This window comes from Dromiciops gliroides, chromosome 2, assembly GCF_019393635.1.
Source record: "Dromiciops gliroides isolate mDroGli1 chromosome 2, mDroGli1.pri, whole genome shotgun sequence".
In the NCBI taxonomy this organism is placed as follows: domain Eukaryota; kingdom Metazoa; phylum Chordata; class Mammalia; order Microbiotheria; family Microbiotheriidae; genus Dromiciops; species Dromiciops gliroides.
Window position 1 is genome coordinate 293,064,049 of NC_057862.1, and position 19,709 is coordinate 293,083,757.

At 38.0% G+C, this 19,709-nt stretch overlaps 1 protein-coding gene across 10 annotated transcripts in view; it reads left to right on the top strand.

The window, feature by feature from the left end:
* Positions 1-19,709, top strand: part of MOK (MOK protein kinase) — a 71,541-nt gene that overhangs the window by 36,179 nt on the left and 15,653 nt on the right. For 9 of the 10 annotated variants that reach the window (XM_043989456.1, XM_043989458.1, XM_043989460.1 and 6 more), the window contains 3 exons: positions 16,510-16,588; positions 16,699-16,747; positions 18,617-18,795. In XM_043989456.1, the coding sequence (XP_043845391.1) occupies positions 16,510-16,588; positions 16,699-16,747; positions 18,617-18,795 (307 nt within the window). The remainder of the gene's footprint in view (positions 1-16,509; positions 16,589-16,698; positions 16,748-18,616; positions 18,796-19,709) is intronic. The other variant, XM_043989457.1, reaches the window with a different exon arrangement.

Consider the following 19,709-nt stretch of genomic DNA (forward strand, 5'->3'; position numbering starts at 1 on the left):
AAAGTTCTCTCTATATTTGACATATGAGTCCTTTATCCAAGAAACTGTCTATAAAACTTTTTTTCCCCAATTTTCTGCTTTCCTTCTAATCTTGGCTACATATGGTACCTTTTACCATAATGTTTCCTGTTTATCTCTTTGAATTAAATCTATTTTAGCTTTAACTTTGTCTGAGATCATGATTGCTTACCCCTACTTTTTTTTGCATCAGTTGAAGCATAATACATTCTATTCCAGCCCTTTATTTTTTTACTCTATTTGTAGCTCTCATTTTTATGTGTTTCTTATAAATAACATATCGTCAGATTCTGGTTTTTAATCCATTCTGCTCTCTGTTTCTATTTTATGGGTGAGTTCATCCCATTCATATTCAAAGTTATAATTAATAGTTGTGCATTTCCCTCTATCCTATTTTTGTTACTGTTTATCCTCCCCCTCTCTTTTTATCCTATCCCTCCTCAAATGTCTAATTAACTTCTAACCACTACCTCCTTAAACTGCATCCCTTCTAAGAATCCCTCCCTTACCCTCTCCCCTTACTCTCCTATTCCTTAATCTGTCCACCTTTCTAAGAGTCCCTCCCTTAGCCTCTCCCCCCTTTTAAGAATCCATCTCTAATCCTTTCCCCTCACCCTCTTATACTCTTCTAGATGTATGTATTATTACCTTTATAACCCTGTTATGATGAGAATAAGGTTCTAGCACTATCTGCCCCTCCTGCTTCCACTGTAACATTTCTTCATTTTACACCTTATTTGCATGAAATAATTGCAGTAAGCTTTCTTCATTGATTTTTTGTATATTTTTCCCATGCTGTTGACTCTTTTCATGATTCTCTTGCGTTGCTCTCATTTCTTTCCCCAATTTTCTTCTGCTTCTCTAATTTATTGTGTGTGTGTGTGTGTGTGTGTGTGTGTGTGGGCGGGCAGTTGGGGCTAAGTGACTTGCCCAAGGTCACACAGCTAGTAAGTATTAAGTGTCTGAGGCTGGATTTGAACTCAGGTCCTCCTGACTCCAGGGCTGGTGCTCTCCCACTGCGCCACCTAGCTGCCCTCTAATTTACTTTTTTTTTTTTTGGTGAGGCAATTGGGGTTAAGTGACTTGCCCAGGGTCACACAACTAGTAAGTGTCAAGTGTCTGAGGTCCGATTTGAACCCAGGTACTCCTGACTCCAGGGCTGGTGCTCTCCCACTGCGCCACCTAGCTGCCCTCTAATTTACTTTTTTTTTTTTTTGGTGAGGCAATTGGGGTTAAGTGACTTGCCCAGGGTCACACAACTAGTAAGTGTCAAGTGTCTGAGGTCCGATTTGAACCCAGGTACTCCTGACTCCAGGGCCGGTGCTCTATCCACTGCGCCACCTAGCTGCCCCTCTAATTTACTTTTAAAAGTCCTTTTAGCTTTTCCAGGAGTTCTTTTTGTGCTGGAGACCAACTTTTATTTTTATTTGAGGCTTTACAATAAAGCTATTTTGACACTATTGTCCTCTTCTGAGTTTGTGCTTTGATCCTCACTGTCACCATAATAACTTTCTATAGTCAAGTTCTTTTTTTTTTTTTTTTGCTCATTTTTTTCTGTGTATTTAGTGACTTGGTGTTTTTATGTGAAAGTTGGGCTCTGATCCTGCATTGTCCCAAACTTTTTGTGGTGGGGCTCAGGGTCTTGCTTCTGGCTTTCATTGGGATTCAGAAACCAGCTGCTTGCTTGCACTAAAGGGTTGGCTTCCCTTCTGGCTTGTAATAGAGGGTGGGACTCCCTGTTGACCTTCCCAGGGAGGGAGGCTTTCCCTGCTTACCTGCCCCAGGGGCAGGGTCTGGCTGCCAGGTTCCTATGGAAACAGTTTTTCTGCTAGTTGTCCCTGGGGGAGGGATCTTATTGCTGGTCTGCCCCAGGAGTGAGGCCCTGCTGCTGGGTTACTATGGAAACAGGGCCCCAGGGGTAGGGTCTTGTTGTGTTGGCCAGTACTGTGGTAAGGCCTCACTACTGGTCAGCAAAAGGGGTCAAGGTCTGGCTGGTGTTTTGTGTTGGGGCTGGGGTTTGGCCTTGCTGTGTGGCAGAGATTCCTACCTTGCCTAGGGGGCTGTTGTTTTTTTGGGAGGGCGGGGCTTAGATGGTGGATTGCCCCAGGTTTGGAACCCTACTGCAGCGCCTCTGTTGTGAGCTGCTGCTATTGGACTTTGCTCTCCTCTCACCCCAGTGAGATAGACCTTTCCTTTGGTGCTGGTAAGTTGCTTCTCTGTTTCTAGATCAATTCTGAGGCAGTTTTTAAGTTGTTCAGAGGGGAATTTGGGAGGGCTTCAGAGAGTTCCTTTCTTACTCTACCATCTTGGCACTGGAATATAGCCCAATAATTCTTAAATTATCTCTCCTTGTGATGTTTAAAATCTAATGTGTGTCCTTACCTGCCCCCCCCCCCCCCCAGTTTTGGGAGTCAACTAGCTAAGATTTACTGATGAATTCAGCAAGAGTTTAGGCTTTTAGGTATTTATTAAAGAGTAAAGACAACACATGGAGTACCATAACTCAAGAAAAGCCTATCTACTTTCTGCTCACTTGCTTGCTCTCTCTCTCTCTCCCCCTCTCTCTTTCTCTCTCTCTCTCTCTGCCACCAACCCTAAGTCCCAACATGAAAAGGCCAATCCAGGGAGCCAGCCTCCCTTTCCTACTTCCTGTCTCCCTCCCCAGAAGGGGAGGTCCTTTAAGCTGATTGGTTGAGGGTGGACTTCTGTTAATGTCTAGTCCACAGCCTCTGAGAACAACTCAGGGCCAGCCAGGTGTGGTCTTGATTTAATCAACCTTAAGTAGGTTCTTAGTCTCTCACCCAATTCAATCAATTCCAAATCAATCTTCAGGTGGGGGCCCCTGGGCATCTGCCAAATCCCATTATTTTATTTTATTTTAATTTATTTTTGGGGTGGGGGCAATGAGGGTTTGAACCCAGCTTCTCCTGAATCCAGGGCCGGTGCTCTATCCACTGTCCCACCTAGCTGCCCCACCATTATTTTATCACATCCTGGATTCATTTTTCAGGTCAGTCATTTTTCTTTTCTTTTTTTTTTTTCAGTTAAAACTTTTAAAAAAATTATTTTATTCTGAACTTAAGAAATGAAACAAGCATCTCCATAACAAAGTGGGAGAGAAACACAGAGCACAGCCCTGAGATTGCAATATGCTATGTACAACTTGCTGTTTCTTTCAAATATACCTCTCAATTATCATGCAACTTTATTTATTTTCCCCTTTCCCCTAATCCCCCCAAACTTTGAGATGACTACCATTAGACATAAATCTGTATGTCTCTCTGTGTGTATGTATGTATATATGTATCTATGTATATCATTTCTTTTTTTTTTTCTGTTTTGAGCTGCTTCTTCCTTTATAGACTCTTTGTGGTAAATTTGGGTATTTGTAATAGTCAGAATAACTTGGTTTCTTAAAGTTCTTCTTAAAACAATACTGATGTTACTATATAGGATGTTCTCTTGGTTCTGCTCATTTTAAAAATTAATTTAATTTTTTAAATTAATGCTTCATTGTTTTGTGGAGATCTTTAGCTCATTATATCTTATAGCAGAGTAATATTCCATCATGAACATGTACCACAATTTGTTCAGCCATTCCCCAACTGAGGGGCATCCCTGTGATTTCCAGTACTTTGCCACCATAGAGAGAGTGGCTATAAATATTTTAGGTTATAAATATGTATATTTATAAATATCTAGTTTCTTTTCCATTTTACCTAATCATCTTGGCAAACAACCCTAAGAGTGTGTAAAGAATTAATTGTTATTCGAGGTTTTTATGCCTCGGCGAGCACTGGCTTGGGGCTCTGCAAACCCCATGGTGCTCCACCCACTGGTTGTAGCCGTTGCCAGGGCTCTTGCACCTCACGTCATCACCACTCGATGATGCCTACGTGGGCCTGGAAAAATTATAATGATTGGAAACCTAATGAGGGCAGTCATGTGATTGTCAGAGCGGCCATCTCATTGGCTGGGACTGTGTGGGGTGTTTCTAGGTTTGGGGGAGGAGAATTGGGCATTCTAGGTGGAAGCTGGAAAGCGATAGGCATTCTGCTGCGTAATTTTCAGCTGATTCCTGGGTGGTGATATTTTTCAGGTATTATAATTTCCCTTTTCCCATTTTTATTTTCTTTTCCTTGATCCTACTGTTCCTCTTTGTGTTTTTAAGTTCGTTCTTGTTAAAATAAATCTTGTTCTGTTTTGAGGGAGGCTGCCGGTTTCTTTCCTTGCCTCAATATTGTGGCGAGCCACTTAGCTAGCACTCCCCAATTAAAAATTGGTCCCCACAAGTGATATGGCTGGGTCAAAGGGCATAGGTAATTTAATAACGCTTTGGGCATAGTTCCATATCTCTCTCCAAAATGGTTGGATCAGCTCACAGATACACTAACAATGAATCAAGGTCCCATTTTTTCCACATCTTCTCCATGGATACAAAAATGTTTGATGTGATTGTATATATATATATATATATATATATATATATATATATATATACACACACACATTTCTGCATTAGTCATGTTGTGAAAGAAGAATCAGAATAAAAGGGAAAAACATCAAAAAAGAAAAAACAAAAACAAAAGTATGGTTCAGTCTGCATTCAGAATCCTCAGTTCTTTTTTCTGGATGTGGAGAACATTTTCCATCTTGAGTTCTTTGGAATTGTCTTGGATCATTGTGCTGCTGAGAAAAGCTAAGTCTATCACAGTTGATCATCACACAATGTTGTTGTTACTGTGTACAATGTTCTCCTGGTTCTGCTCACCTCACTCAGTATCAATCTACTTAAGTCTTTCCAGGTTTTTCTGAAATCTGCTTGCTCATCATTTCTTACAGCACAATAGTATTCCATTATATTCATATACCACAACTTGTTCAGCCATTCCCCAATTGATGGGCATTCCCTAAAATTCCAGTTCTTTGCCACCACAAAGAGAGATGCTATAAATATTTTTGTACATGTGGGTCATTTTCCCTTTTTTTATGATCTCTTTGGCATATAGACCTAGTAGTGGTATTACTGGGTCAAAGGGTATGCACAGTCCCATAGCCCTTTGGGCAACAGATCCAAATTGCTCTCCAGAATGGCTGGATCAATGGTGTTATATATTCTTAAAGTCTCATGGAGTCATTAACTTCCAATTGCCCAATTCTTATTTTTAAGGAATTATTTTCTTCAATTAGCTTTTGTATCTCCTTTTCTATTTGGCCAGTTTTCCTTTTTAAGGAGTTGCTTTCTTCAGTGAATTTTTGTACATTTTCTCCCATTTTTTGTGCTTCTTTTACCAAGCTGTTGACTCTTTTTCCATGATTTTCTTGCATCACTCTCATTTCTTTTCTTGATTTTTCTTCTACCTCTTTTATTTGATTTTTTAAATCATTTTTTGAGCTCTTCCAGTTCTTTTGGGGCCTGAGATCAGTTCTCATTTTTCTTTGAGGTTTTGGTTGTTGGTATTTTGTCACTGAGTTTGTATTTTTATTTTCTTTGTCACCATAGTAATTCTCTGTGGTCAGGTTCTTTTGTTTGTTTTGCTCATTTTTCCAGACCTTCTCATGACTTTTAAAGTTGGAGTTCCACTCCTTCTGGGGTTAGGGGACACTGTCCCAAGCTTCTTTTTTTTTTTTTTTTTTTTTTAGTGAGGCAATTGGGGTTAAGTGACTTGCCCAGGGTCACACAGCTAGTAAATGTTAAGTGTCTGAGGCCAGATTTGAACTCAGGTACTCCTGACTCCAGGGCCGGTGCTCTATCCACTGCGCCATCTAGCTGCCCCTGTCCCAAGCTTCTTAATTTGGGGGCCTAGGGCTGTGATGTCTGGTGACTAGCCTGCTGTGAGGGGACCTTGAGGCCTCTCATCTGGCTGGCCTGCTATGACTGGCCCCTGGGTCCTCTTTGCTTGTCTGCTGTGCTGGGACTGTGGGGTTTGCCTCTGATCTGAGCAGGGGACTTGGGGCCTCCTGCTGGTTTCATTGGGTGTGGCCTACTACTGTTGTCTTGCCAGACAGTGCCTCCACTGGGCTGTGCTCCCTTTTTATTCACATTAGACACTAGATGCACATTAGACTTTGGATCCGTTCCTGCCAACCTTCTAGGTGGTCTTGAGCTGGAAAATTATTTTACCCCATCTTTTTGTTGGCTCTGATGCTCCAAAATTTGTTTTGAGGCATTATTTTATAGTTGTTTGGATGTGAATTTTAGAGAGTTCAGGCAAATCCCTACCTTATTCTGCCATCTTATTTACTTCTAATTTTAAATACATTGATTTTATTTGTTCAAAGGTTTTTCAATTCTGTAATATCAAACTTTTGTTTTATTTCCTTTGATTTTCTCTAACTTTTGTTTGATTAAAAACTCATCCTCATCCACAGATATTAAAAAGTTCTAGTCTTCTAATTTCCCTGGTCCTATAATTTTTGACATGATTTTTAGGGTATATTTCCATTTTTGGTTTATTTTGGTATATGTTGTGACATGCTGATGATCTCAACCAAATTTTATGCTCTATTAATTTACAAAAAGTATTAAATATTTGACTAATTTTTTTGTTAAATCTCTAGGGCTAAGTAAGATATACTATCTGAAGAAAAAAGAAATATTATTTTGTTTCCACTTTGCCTGTATTTATTTTCTGAGTTTCTGTTTTTATTGCTATAGCTAGCATTTCTATCATTATATAAAATAATAATGGTGATAATAGACATATTTGCTTTACCACTGATGTTATTAGACAGGCCTTTAGGATTTATCTCTTATGTATGATGCTTATGTTCTTGGTTTTAAATAGATACTATTATATTAAGGAGAGGTCTTTTTATTCTTATGCTTTTTAGTTTTCAACAAAAGATGTTCTATTTTGTCAAAAGCAATTTCTGCATCTTTTGAATTCAGTTTTTATTGCTTTTGTTGTTGATAGTTTTCCTACTTAAGCATCTCTGCATTCATGGTATAAATTCAACTTGGTTTTAGTGTATAATCCTTTTAATATGTTGCTTTTGCCTCTTCACTTATATTTTTAAAATTTTTTTTTTTTTTTTGCGGGGCAGTTGGGGTTAAGTGACTTGCCCAGGGTCACACAGCTAGTAAGAGTCAAGTGTCTGAGGCCGGATTTAAACTCAGGTACTCCTGAATCCAGGGCCGGTGCTTTATCCACTGCACCACCTAGCTGCCCCTTTGTTTAATTTTTGTGTTTGTTGATGTTCATGAGTGGTTTTGGTCTTTGTTTTTTCTTTCGTTATACTGCATCTCCCTGGCATAGGTTTTGTGTGTGTGTGTGTGTGTGTGTGTATGTGTGTGTGATAAAAGAAATTTGGTAGGATACCCTTTTCTATTTTTGTAAATGATTTATGTAATATTGGAATTAATTATTTGAATGTTGGATAGACTTTAATTATAAATCCATCTTGTCCTATAAAGTTTTTTTTCCTTTCCTTTTTTCCAGTGAGAATTTATTCATGGTTCCTTTACTTTCTGTTTATGTGATTGGGTTATAAAAATGACCACTTTTTTATTAATTTAGGTACTTCATATTTTTGCAATTATTTATACATTTCTTTTATGGTAATCAGTTTTGTTGGCATATAGTTGGGCAGAAAAGCTTCTGATGTTTTCTACATTTCCTCTTCATTTGTTGAGTTCTTATTCATTTGATATTGATAATTTGTTTTTTTCAAATTCACTAATGATCTGTTTAATTATTAGGTTTTTTTTAAACAGCTCCTACTTTAATTTACTAGTTCTTTTTATTCTTTTAATTTTGTTAATCTTTTTTACTTTCCAAATTTCTGTTTTGGCAATTTGTTGTTGTTTTAGTTGGTTTTTAAAAATTTGATGTTCTTCTAGTTTTATTTTAGATGCATAGCTGATTTTTTGATCTGTTTTTTCTCTTGCTGATGAAAGTGATTAGAGATTTAAATTTTCCTCTATGATTTACTTTGTCTGGATCCCAGAAGTTTTAGTATATTGTCTCATTGTTGCCTTTTCATTGATAAAATTACCTGATTTGGTTTTTGGCTTACCGATTCTTTATGATTAAATTATTTAATCGCCATTAAAATGTAAATCTTTTCATCTATTGTAATTGAAATTAAGGTAATTAATGAGGCAAGAAAGTTCCAAGCACCTTCAATTTATTGTAAAGCCAGCAATTACCAACAAATGGGGACTTTGGGTCCTCAGCAAACCAAAGACCCTGAATGATGGCTGACAATTTTTTTTATGGACAAAAGGAGGAACATCCAAAAACTAGAAAGTGGCATCATAGATAAGGAAAACAATATGACTGGTTATAAGCATTGTAGAGATGGGGGACTATATAATTGGCTGGAAATATGGAATGAATGGTTGGCAACAACTCCTCCTCCTTCCATCTTGTCATTATGGATGACTTACTGGTGGTGTCTACTTGCATGGCTAGTTAGTATCACAGACCAGATAATAGACCAGACTCTCTTGATGGACAGCCAGTATTGCAGAGATAATAGACCAGACTCGTTGGCATCTACCTTTATCCTTCAAGGATAACAGATTTCCTTGACACAAGAATCCGACAGTGATTAGCAGGAAAACTGAACTTTTAAACTGAACTCAGTGAGTGATTTACAAGGAAAGCTGAGCTTCCAAACTTAATTCAGAGATAAATGAAACATGATTTAGGTAGTGTGACAAGTAAAACTAAATGTGTGGAAGCCTATTTTTGTCCCAAGTGTAGGGAAAGTTAACTAGGGTTTACTTATAAATTAAAAGCTTTAGCACCAGTCTTTGGGCATTAAGCATTTATTAAAAAGTAAAGGGGCAGCTAGGTGGCGCAGTGGATAAAACGCCGGCCCTGGATTCAGGAGTACCTGAGTTCAAATCTGGCCTCAGACACTTGACACTTACTAGCTGTGTGACCCTGGGCAAGTCACTTAACCCCCTTTGCCCCGCAAAAAATCTCCCCCCCAAAACAAAACCCAAACAACAAAAAAGTAAAGAGAGAACATGTGGAGTTCAGAAAGATAGGAAAGCCTATCTACCCTAGAGGAGAGATAAGAGTTCAGCCTGGCCTCCTCCTCCTCCCAAGTCTTCTTCTTCTTCTTCTTCTTCTTCTTCTTCTTCTTCTTCTTGCAGGGCAATGGGGTTAAGTGACTTGCCCAGGGTCACAGCTGGTAAGTGTCAAGTGTCTGAGACCAGATTTGAACTCAGGTACTCCTGAATCCAGGGCTGACGCTTTATCCACTGGGCCACCTAGCTGCCCCTCCCAAGTCTTCTGCCACCATGAGCTTGTTCGAGCAACGAGCTGTCTGTCCAAACTCCCTCTGCTCCTGGAGGAGAGGCAGTCCATACACACTGCTTCAAGCTGATGGGCTAGTGTCACCCAAATCCATTGGTTCACTGGATTTGAGGGTGGTCCCATGTTGATATCATAGTCCACAGCTTCTGAGAACACTCCTCTTGGGAATCAGACAGGTGTGGGGTTTTTTTTGTTTGTTTGTTGTTTGTTTTTTTAGTGAGGCAATTGGGGTTAAGTGACTTGCCCAAGGTCACACAGCTAGTAAGTATTAAGTGTCTGAGGTTGGCTTTGAACTCAGGTCCTCCTGACTCCAGGGCCAGTGCTCTATCCACTGTACCACCCAGCTGCCCCCAAGTATAGTTTTAATCATGTCAACTTTAAGTGAGTTAATCAACAGAGTCAGTCAGTCTCACTTAATTCAATCAATCTAAATCAATCTCCTTTGGTTGGGGCCTTTGCAGGTTGGCAAAAACCCATTATTTCTTATAGGTAGTTACACAAAATGTTGGTAGTGATACAAAATGAAATCAATTATGGAATAGAATCAGTTTGATTTTCTTGATTTTTCACTTCCAAGGTCATTTGCTAATTGTGGTTTTTATTATGTTATTGCCAATAAAGGATATGCTTAATATGTGTGCTTTTGTTGCATTTGTCTAGGAGGTTTTTATATTTCTAGCACATGGTTAATTTTGTAAAAGTTTTATACTTGGAAATATGAGAAATATGAGCACTCATTTCAATTCTCATTATGTATGTATGTGTGTATGTATGTTTTCTCAAAGAGGACCATGACATCATGGTGATATCATGACTTAGCACTGCATTGGATTTAAGTGAGGGAGGGGTATGCAAAGTCACCAACCTCACTCTTTCCTCCAGAGCCATCTGGGTCCAGTGACAAGATGTCTATCAGAACTATTGGAGATGGCTCTGGATGTTTTAAGGCAATTGGGGTTAAGTTACTTTCCCAGGGTCACACAGCTATGTGTCTGAGGTGAGATTTGAACTCAGGTCCTCCTGACTCCAGGGTCGGTGCTTTATCTATTGTGCCATCTAGCTGCCCCCTAACAAATTTAATGTATTTATAAGAATACAAAGGCTAATATACTGTTTTGGTCATATCAACTCTTTAAGGCAGCCTACCCTACTAAATAGTGATATCAGATTTGGAAGAGTTGAAATCTGCATTTAAGTTTCCTTTTTTTTCTTTTTTCCTTTTTTTTAGGGCAATGAGAGTTAAGTGACTTGCCCAGGGTCACACAGCTAGTAAGTGTTCTGAGGCTGGATTTGAACTCAGGTCCTCCTGAATCCAGTGCCAGTGCTTTGTCCATTGCGCCACCTAGCTGCCCCATGCATTTAAGTTTCAAAAGAAAAATCTATACCACTAATATCTCATTAACAAACCAGCTTCATCAGTTTTAGCTAATGAAGAAATAATGAAGAGATAAGACAAAGAAATTGCTCTAAGGTGAAAGTGATAAACCCAAGGAAAGAATTAAGACTTAATATAATATTAGTAGAATCTTAAAGGTTCAATAGAATGAGAGCTATCATATATAGCTTTTCTAAAGTTCTTTTCAGGTCCTCATCTTCTTTATTATTTATCTTTGGATTAGATTTGTCTAGGCCTGAGAGAGGTACGCTGAAGTGGCTATTATAGTTTTGCTGGCTTTTCCCTTGTAATTTGATTAACTTTAAAGCATATATATGTATGTATGTATATGTATATATATATATATATATGTGTGTGTGTGTGTGTGTGTGTGTATATGAACAGTATTGATATTTTATTGCCCATGGTGCCTTCAAATATAATTTCTCTTTCAACTGTTTTTTATTATTGTCAGATTATGATTGCTTCTGCTGCTGTTTTGAATTTGTATTGATGCATAATAAATTTTGCTCGAGTCCCTCATTTTAACTCTGTGTAAATCTGTTTCATGTGTGTTTGTTTTAAATAACATATTATTAGGTTCTGTTTTCTATTCCCTTCTGCTTTCTTGTTTTATGGGTAGGTTCATCCCATTCACAATCATGGTTATAATGGCTAATTGAATATTTCCTTCCATCTTATCATCTTATATTTTTTCCCTATCTTTGTTTTCCTTCTTTTCCTGTCATAGAGAAGGTAGTAAAAGGGAAGGTGTGATTAGCACGAGGGATGTACTGTTGAAGTGTTCTGCTTCTACTCCACCTGTTTTTTTTTTTTTTTTGGTGGGGTAATGAGGGTTAAGTGACTTGCCCAGGGTCACACTGCTAGTGTCAAGTCTCTGAGGTCGGATTTGAACTCAGGTCCTCCTGAATCCAGGGCCAGTGCTCTAACCACTGCACCACCTAGCTGCCCCCACCTGTTTTGCCTTCACCCAAACCTATATCACTGGTTTTTAGTTTTCAATTTCCAGTTGTGATCCACTCCCTGAAATTTAAGTGTGTTTTACTTGTAACTATTGAGTCCCTATTCTACTTTTTTCTTAACTCTTTCTCTCCCCTTTCCTTTGTTTCTGCCTATTTCCCAGTTGTAGTTTATGTATTATTTCACCAAATTCATGTGTGTGTGTGTATGTGTATTTATTTGATTCTTCTTGGTTGGGTTCTGACAAGAGCGATGTTCATATGTGGTTTCTGCTGCACAAACTCCATTAATTTTTTTTTTTTTTTTGCTGGGCAATGGGGGTTAAGTGACTTGCCCACGGTCACACAGCTAGTAAGCGTCAAGTGTCTGAGGTCGGATTTGAACTCAGGTCCTCCTGAATCCAGGGCCGGTGCTTTATCCACTGTGCCATCTAGCTGCCCCAAACTCCATTAATTTTTTTGGAATCTTTTGTCACACCTCAGTTATGAGAAATTTACAGTAAATTTTCCCCTGCTTCTTTCTCATTTTATTAGCAGTACAGCTGATAATGAGAATGCACAGAAGGTCAAGAGGCTGTGGAATGCCAGGGAAAAAACATGTGTTCACAAAGAGTGACCCACTCTAAAGCAAAACTTGTGCTCCAAAAAATGCCCCCAAATTCCTCAACATAATTCATAAACAACTTCGAGTGAGATAATTGCAGTTATAATGCTTTCATCATATCTTTTTTTCTGTGAGCTGGAGGGCTGCTTGAGAGAGACAAGGACTGAATACATAGGAGATGCCTTTGGCCTGCTTGATCGCCTTGGTGTTAAGGTCACATGGTCAAATCACACAGACCCAATCAGTACCGGAAGGAAGTCTCTTCAACAACATTTACAAAAAAGTCCTCTGCTGCCCTGTTACTGATGGGTTTTTTTTTGGTAGCTATTCACCTTGACCTGCCTATCATTCCTCCAACTCTTTTATTACTTTTTCTTTTTGTTCTGCTTCCAGCTTCTGAGAATTAGCATCAAGGATTTTCAAGCATACATTTGTACTTCTCTTCATTTACTGATGCCCCTCTATTTCTGACTGCAGTTTGTCCATTCGTGAAATAGCTGTACAACTATTTGATGGACCATCATTGTGTAGTATTCTTCTTTCACAATTCCATTCCAGCATCTGACATGCTTCTTTACCCATGCCTTTTCCCTTCTTTCCTCTAGCTTTCCTTTCCAGGAGGTGGGCATGCTCCAAGTATGGAGGGTGCTAAAGTACTCATCATTCTTGAAGCCCAAGATTTCACTCTTCTGCCTCTCTAAAGAAGACTGTGGCCTTCTTGCTACAACAGTAGCTCTTCTCCTGTTACTCATGTACCTGGGGCAGGAACCAGGGTGGCAGTTGTACCAAATGAGTTTACCTCAGCCATGGTGCATCCAAACTATAAACCCATCCCTAGTCCCCACCTTCCACTTCCATCTTATTTAATTTCTTCTTAGTCATATTCTAAAGGAGCACTTGCCTTTTCCCTCCTTTTAGAATTTTATAAGTCTTTCATCCTCAGTTCTTTCAGTTCATCATATGCTTTCCTATGTTTTACTTTTATATATCCCTCTTGACTACTGTGTTTATATTTCAAAGTTTTTACTCAGTTCAGAGTTTCATCAGGAATGTTTGCAAGTCCTTTGTTCCAGCTTTCCCCCCTTTTGTAGGACTATTCTTAGCCATACAAGTGATGTGGGATATAATTAAGGTGATTAGATTGATCATGAGGTGTCCCAAAGGAATTATAAGACTCGGTGACTCAGTTTTCCAAGTTTTATTGCAATACTGTGAGTGACCACAGGGAGACCACCATGGAGATAGGTGTCTTGAATAGGATGAAAATGGTTATATTTATAATCAGAAAATAATTGAACATCTTCTCATTATCCTAATATCCACTTTAGGGAGTTGTAGGGGAGGGCCTATCCTAAATTGAAGTTCCTGAAGGCTTAAGCCAACCCCTGAAGCAGGTACCTTTTTTCCCTGGAGGTGTGTTTTGGGGATTTACACCCCATAAGGGTGAACCTAAGGACACATTTGGTCCTTTCTTCACATTTTTCCAAAAACATACCTCAACTTGCCAAGGTCAGAGTGTTTCTGTGTTTTTTCTTTCTCTTTACCTAGGCCTGGTTTCTAGGTGTCCTATCATCTAATTAAAAAATTTCAATTGTTGATTACCAGTTACGGTCTCTGTTGATGTTGAGAGTTGATAGGGACAAACCCTCTTGGTTACTATAAGAACACAAACCTTAGTTTCTCTCTTAACCCTTTTAGGTACTATTAATAAGAATCCAAGCATCAGTTTATCTGTTAACCCCTTTTTGCCTCCTCCATCACAAGGGTTTTTTTTTTGGGGGGGGGGCGAGGTTGTAGCTTAATCTTCTGCTATTTGGAAATACTGTATTATAAGAGTTTTCTCTCTTTTATAGTTGCAAAATAGTCTTGCATGATCCTGTTTTTTTTGGTATTAAATCTCTTTAGCTGCTTGCAATTATTTTTTTTATTTGATCTAGAAGTTCTGGCTTTAAGCTAGGACATTTCTGGTAATTTTTGGAGTGGGTGTTGAATGGATTCTTTCCTTTTTCTCTTTTGTTCTAATAAAGCTAGGAAATTTTATTTATTTCATGATTTCTTGAAATATGGTATCCAGGCTTTTTAACTTTTTGGTTATGATTGTCACAGAATCTGAGGATTCTTAAATGGTCTTTCCTTGACCTGTTTGCATTTACTATGTGCCAGGCACATTTTCAATTTTTAAAATTTGTTCTAATATTTCTTGACTCATGTTTGTTCCATTCATTTCAAGGAGCCTGCTATTTATTTAGGTGAGGTTTTCTAACTTCTCTTATAAAGTGTTTATTCTTTTTCCTGTTCTTTCCTCCAGAGCTTTTTATTTACAATTCATTTTAAAAAAAAAACAAACTCTTGCTTAATTTCTTCCAGGTACTCTTTCAGTCTTGACTAAGGTTTTATTATTTTTTTCTCTGAAACTATGCTTATAGGTATTGTGGAGTTATTTTATCTACTGGGTAGCTGTAAATTTATAAGAATTCTTTATTTAGGTATCTTTTGTTCACTAGTTCCACCCAGGCTCAGTTCATGATTTTGGACTTTGTGCCAGGATCAGGCACTGCCCATCCTGAACTCTTGAATGTGGTGGTCTGATCCCCCCCCCCCCCACATCTCTCTTTTCTGAGTACTTGCCCTTTTGTCCTGACTTCTCTTTGATAGTTACTTGGCCTTAGCTTCCAGTTCCCCTACTGTCCCTGCTTAGGATTCCGTGGTTGACTTAGTGGACACTGCCATGGTCTTTTATTTTCTCTCAGACTTCCATTCTGCTGTAGTTTTTCTACAGTTGGGATGCTATCTCGAGCTTCTGGCTTATTTACCTGCACTCATGTTGACTTCTACATAGGGCCCTTCTTCCAGGTTCTGTAGCTTTTGGCTGTATTTTTATGTTGTCTTTGGATGGAAGGGGAGGAACTTATTGATTTTTCTTTTTTTTTCCTTATTTCAACAATAATCAAACTGGTGCTTGTTGTAGATAATTGAGGGAATAAAAGTAGGAGAGCTGGATTCTATGCAACCTTTGACTTTGCCAAAGTAAAAAGTACTTTCATTTTACTTTTTTATAGATTTTTTAAATGAAATTTCAGTATACCACAGTCCAGGAAAAATGGAAAAGTATGTAGTTTAATTCTTAACTTTTCATATAAATCCTGGAAACATATTACAAGTAATTTGAAATACAGCCATATTATAATACTATATTAAAATTAATTACTGATACTTTAAAATATTTAAGTCAATTTTTAATCTCTTCATTGCAGCTGTTTTAATTATGTAGAAAAAAATAGAATCATTATTTAGTGCCAAAAGAAAGTACAAACCAAAAATTCAAATTAGCAAACATTTATTTGTACAGGACCTTTGTGCTGGAAGTTGAAAAAACGAATACAAAATAGCCCCGTTTTCAAGGAGTTTGTTACTTAAAGGGGGAACAGTTAACTATGAAAATGACCACAAAGCTTAAATGGGAGCATTTACCTTGAAAGAAAGAACATGACTTTTTTTTTCTTTTTCTTTTTTTTTTTTGCGGGGCGATCAGCGTTAAGTGACTTGCCCAGGGTCACACAGCTAAGTGTCAGTAAGTGTTAAGTGTCTGAGGCTGAATTTGAACTCAGGTCCTCCTGAATCCAGGGCCAGTGCTTTATCCACTGTGCCACCTAGCTGCCCTCAAGAACATGACATTTTAAAAAGTAAATATATTAAAGATGAACCAGCTCCCAAGAACTTTATGCCAAAAAAAAAGCTTTTGGACAAGATACTCAGGGCATTGCAATTCTAAGGCACCACTGCCCTATGATAATTAAAAAAACCAATAACAACTACTTCAGGATTGTCCATTATAGCTGTTTTTATATAAATTAAAAAAATATTATAGATATCAAGCCTAGGTGAAAATACATTAAAAAAACCCCCAAATAACCATCTTAAATTTTCCATGATTTAGGGGTTAAGAAATGGAAGACCAGAGATGCGCTCTGATTTCAGACACTGTTAGTGTCATAAGTATCATTATTAACTAGAAACTATGACTGAAAGATTGAGATAAGTACATTTCTATTTTAAATGATAACTTTGCCATTTTATCTGTATCTTAATTGTAAAATTTATGTAGCCTATGTACTACATGTAAATGAACAAAAATAAATTTTGTTATTTTGGAAGGAGGAGGGAAGATGAATTTTTATTCAATGCTCCTTCAAACTGTAAGCTCTTATTCTGAATTCAAAAAAGATGTAACTATGTCGCTGTTATTTCTCTTCTGCATAGGGAGAAGGCGCCCACTCTCAGAAAAGAAAATAACGAACTATATGTACCAGCTGTGTAAGTCTCTTGATCACATGCATAGGTAAGTGATTCAATTTGTGAAGATAAATTCCCAAGAAAATATAACACTTATTTAAAATATTATTTTAAGGTATTTGGATTGATTCTATTTTTTCTTTTGTGTTGGCACAGAAATGGAATATTTCACAGAGATGTAAAACCAGAAAATATATTAATAAAGGTAAGAACTTTTACTTAAGAAATGGTATTGGAATTGACATGGAATTCAAAATTCTGTGTCTTTTCTCACAAAGTTATTGCTGGTGTATCAGATTTTCAGTAAATTTTGAATCTGAGAGAATCCAGCTTTTAGATCTAATTCAATTCAGCAGACTTTTACTAAGTACCTGTTATGTATTTCAAAGCACCATGCTAAACATTGGAGTAATAAAAATTTAGATGTGGTCCCTTACCTCATATAGCTTAAGAATCTTACAGGGTGTTAAGACGTAAAATTATATACTTTAATGGATTTATGGTTTCACTGCTGGTATTATTCCCTCTGTGCCTTTTCATAGTGGCAAAAAATTCTGTTGATGTGCAATTCAAAATTTAGCTAGATTGGCCCTTTAGCAGCAGATAGGCTTATTATTATTTTGGGGGGTGGGGTGGGGCAATGACTTGCCCAGGGTCACACAGCTAGTAAATGTCAAGTGTCTAAGGCTGGATTTGAACTCGGGTCCTCCTGAATTCAGGGCCAGTGCTCTACCCACTGCGTCACCTAGCTGCCCCCAGCAGATAGGCTTATACTGTGCGAGTGGAGCATTCAAGAACACTGGACTTCCACATAGGAAGCGTGCTGAAAGAGGACAAAACAAAGTGCTATATTACCCTAGCAGAAAAGGTAATTTCTCACCTTCTGTAGGAAGGCTTTCCCAACCTTCTTAATTTTAGTGTCTTCCCTCTTTTATTTCCTATTTATCTCATATATAGTTTATCCGTATTTGTTGGCTTGTCTCCCCCATTAAACTGTGAGCCCCCAGAAGGCAGGGATTGTCTTTTGCCTAAGTTTTTATCTCTACTGTTAACCACTGTGTTCAGCAGATAAATGTTTATTGACTGATTGATAGGGAGGGATCAGAAGTCTACACTGAGAAATGCCTTAGCCTTAGTAATCTTGGTCAAATCACTTAAACTTTTTTTTTTCTTTTTTGTTGAGGCATTTGGGGTTAAGTGACTTGCCCAGGGTCATATAGCTAGTAAGTGTCAAGTGTCTGAGGTCGGACTTGAACTCGGGTCCTCCTGACTCCAGGGCCGGTGCTTTATCCACTGTGCCACCTAGCTGCCCCTTAACCTTTCTGAAAGTCAATTTTCTTATTCACAAAATGTGGTATTATTCATTGCAGTACCTACCTTGTAGCGATTGTTGTGAGGATCAAAAAAGAAAATAATATAGAAAATGCTTTTTTAACTATAAAGTGCTATACACCTGAGTTATTACCACATGCATTTATATCTGACACACGGTTGTCATTGTTTTACAAGAAACTTATTTAGTATGAATAAATGCAGTTCTTCAGAAACAAAGGAATCACCACTGAAATTTCTGGGGAGTTTTCAAGGAGTACAGAAAACTAGCCATGACTCCTTGGAGAGTGCTGTGGGGGACTTTTTAACAATGCTGCCTAAAAGGACAGAAAGACAATAACAAAAACATTTCTTTGTCTTCCCAGTAGAATGCTTCCGAGGTCCTAGAGGAGATTTAGATAAGATTATGTCTTATCTAAGAGTTCTTGTCCCCTTGGAGCCAACTGGCTGGGAGAAGTAGATTTATTACTAGGGGTAGAAAACAGGTATTTGCCTAAGGCACAGCAACCAACTAAAAACTTTGTATTGAGTTCCTGGGCAACTGTAAATATATATTTATAGTTCCAACAAATATAAACCCTGTATCATCAGTTAGAGGGCAATTACAAGTGCCAAAAAAGGTCAGTGATTTGTTGTTTTGAAGGATAAGTTTACATGTTAGTAACTTTCTCATCAGTGCATGTTGGAAGTTATTTTCATTAAAGAAGTTACAGAATAAGATACGTTCCTTTTTTTCTTACAGCAGGATCTTCTGAAATTAGGAGACTTTGGGTCATGTAGAAGTGTTTATTCCAAGCAGCCATATACAGAATATATCTCTACTCGTTGGTACCGGGCCCCTGAATGTCTCCTTACAGATGGATATTATAGCTACAAGATGGATATGTGGAGTGCTGGCTGTGTGTTTTATGAAATCATGAGGTAAATAATCAGATATAGTATTTAAAAGATAAAATTGCTAAACTAAAAATAACGGTAATAACATCTCATCTTTATATGGCAGAGTTAAGTATAATCAAGGGGTTAGACTAGATGATCTGTAGGATCCCATCAAGCTCTTACAGTTCTGTGATTTAAAAATCAGTTAAATTACACGAGCCTGGGTTAGTTTTGGTGGTTTGATGCCACTTCATCCTTAAAAGTGGATTTAAAAGCAGTTCTATAGCATATTTTGGTTTTACACTAAACTGAATATTTCCCTCTATTTTTTTTATCATTTTGATTCTCAAATACTGACCACTGATTTGCATCCAAAAGGAAACATCACAGTTTGGGAGTTTATTTTTCTACTGTTGATCACAGCTCTGCCAAAGTGGCTCTGATTAATTTGATGCTTTGATGGGAGTGGATAAGAAGAAAAAGGCTTTGATTATTTGTTCTCAGGGGTAAGGAACCAGGTAAGGTAGTGAGTGGCTGGTAATGTCAGAATTGGACTCTTGTGACCCATTAGCAAGCCTTGGTTAGCTCTTAGCCCCTAAGCCACCGTGACTACTTTGGTTTGTGTGTGGAGGAGGGAAAGTGACAAGCAGAGAGAAGATAACAGTATATTACAACCTAAATGAAAATCACACCAGAAGGAACAATGATAAAGAAAACCAAAGAGAAGCAATTATAAACTCTTCCATTCAGTCGTAGACTATACAAAAAGATGGTCAGAATCCTATGGTCACTCTGAGCAAAGACAAGCCAGAGCAGATGTAGGGCAAAGTTCTAAAAGTGCCTCAGACCCAGAGCAAAAGGCAAGGGCAGACCAATCAATCAGTCAATATTTATTAAGTGCCTAATATGTACCTGGCACTATGCTAAGCACAAAGGATACAAAAGGAGGCAAAAGA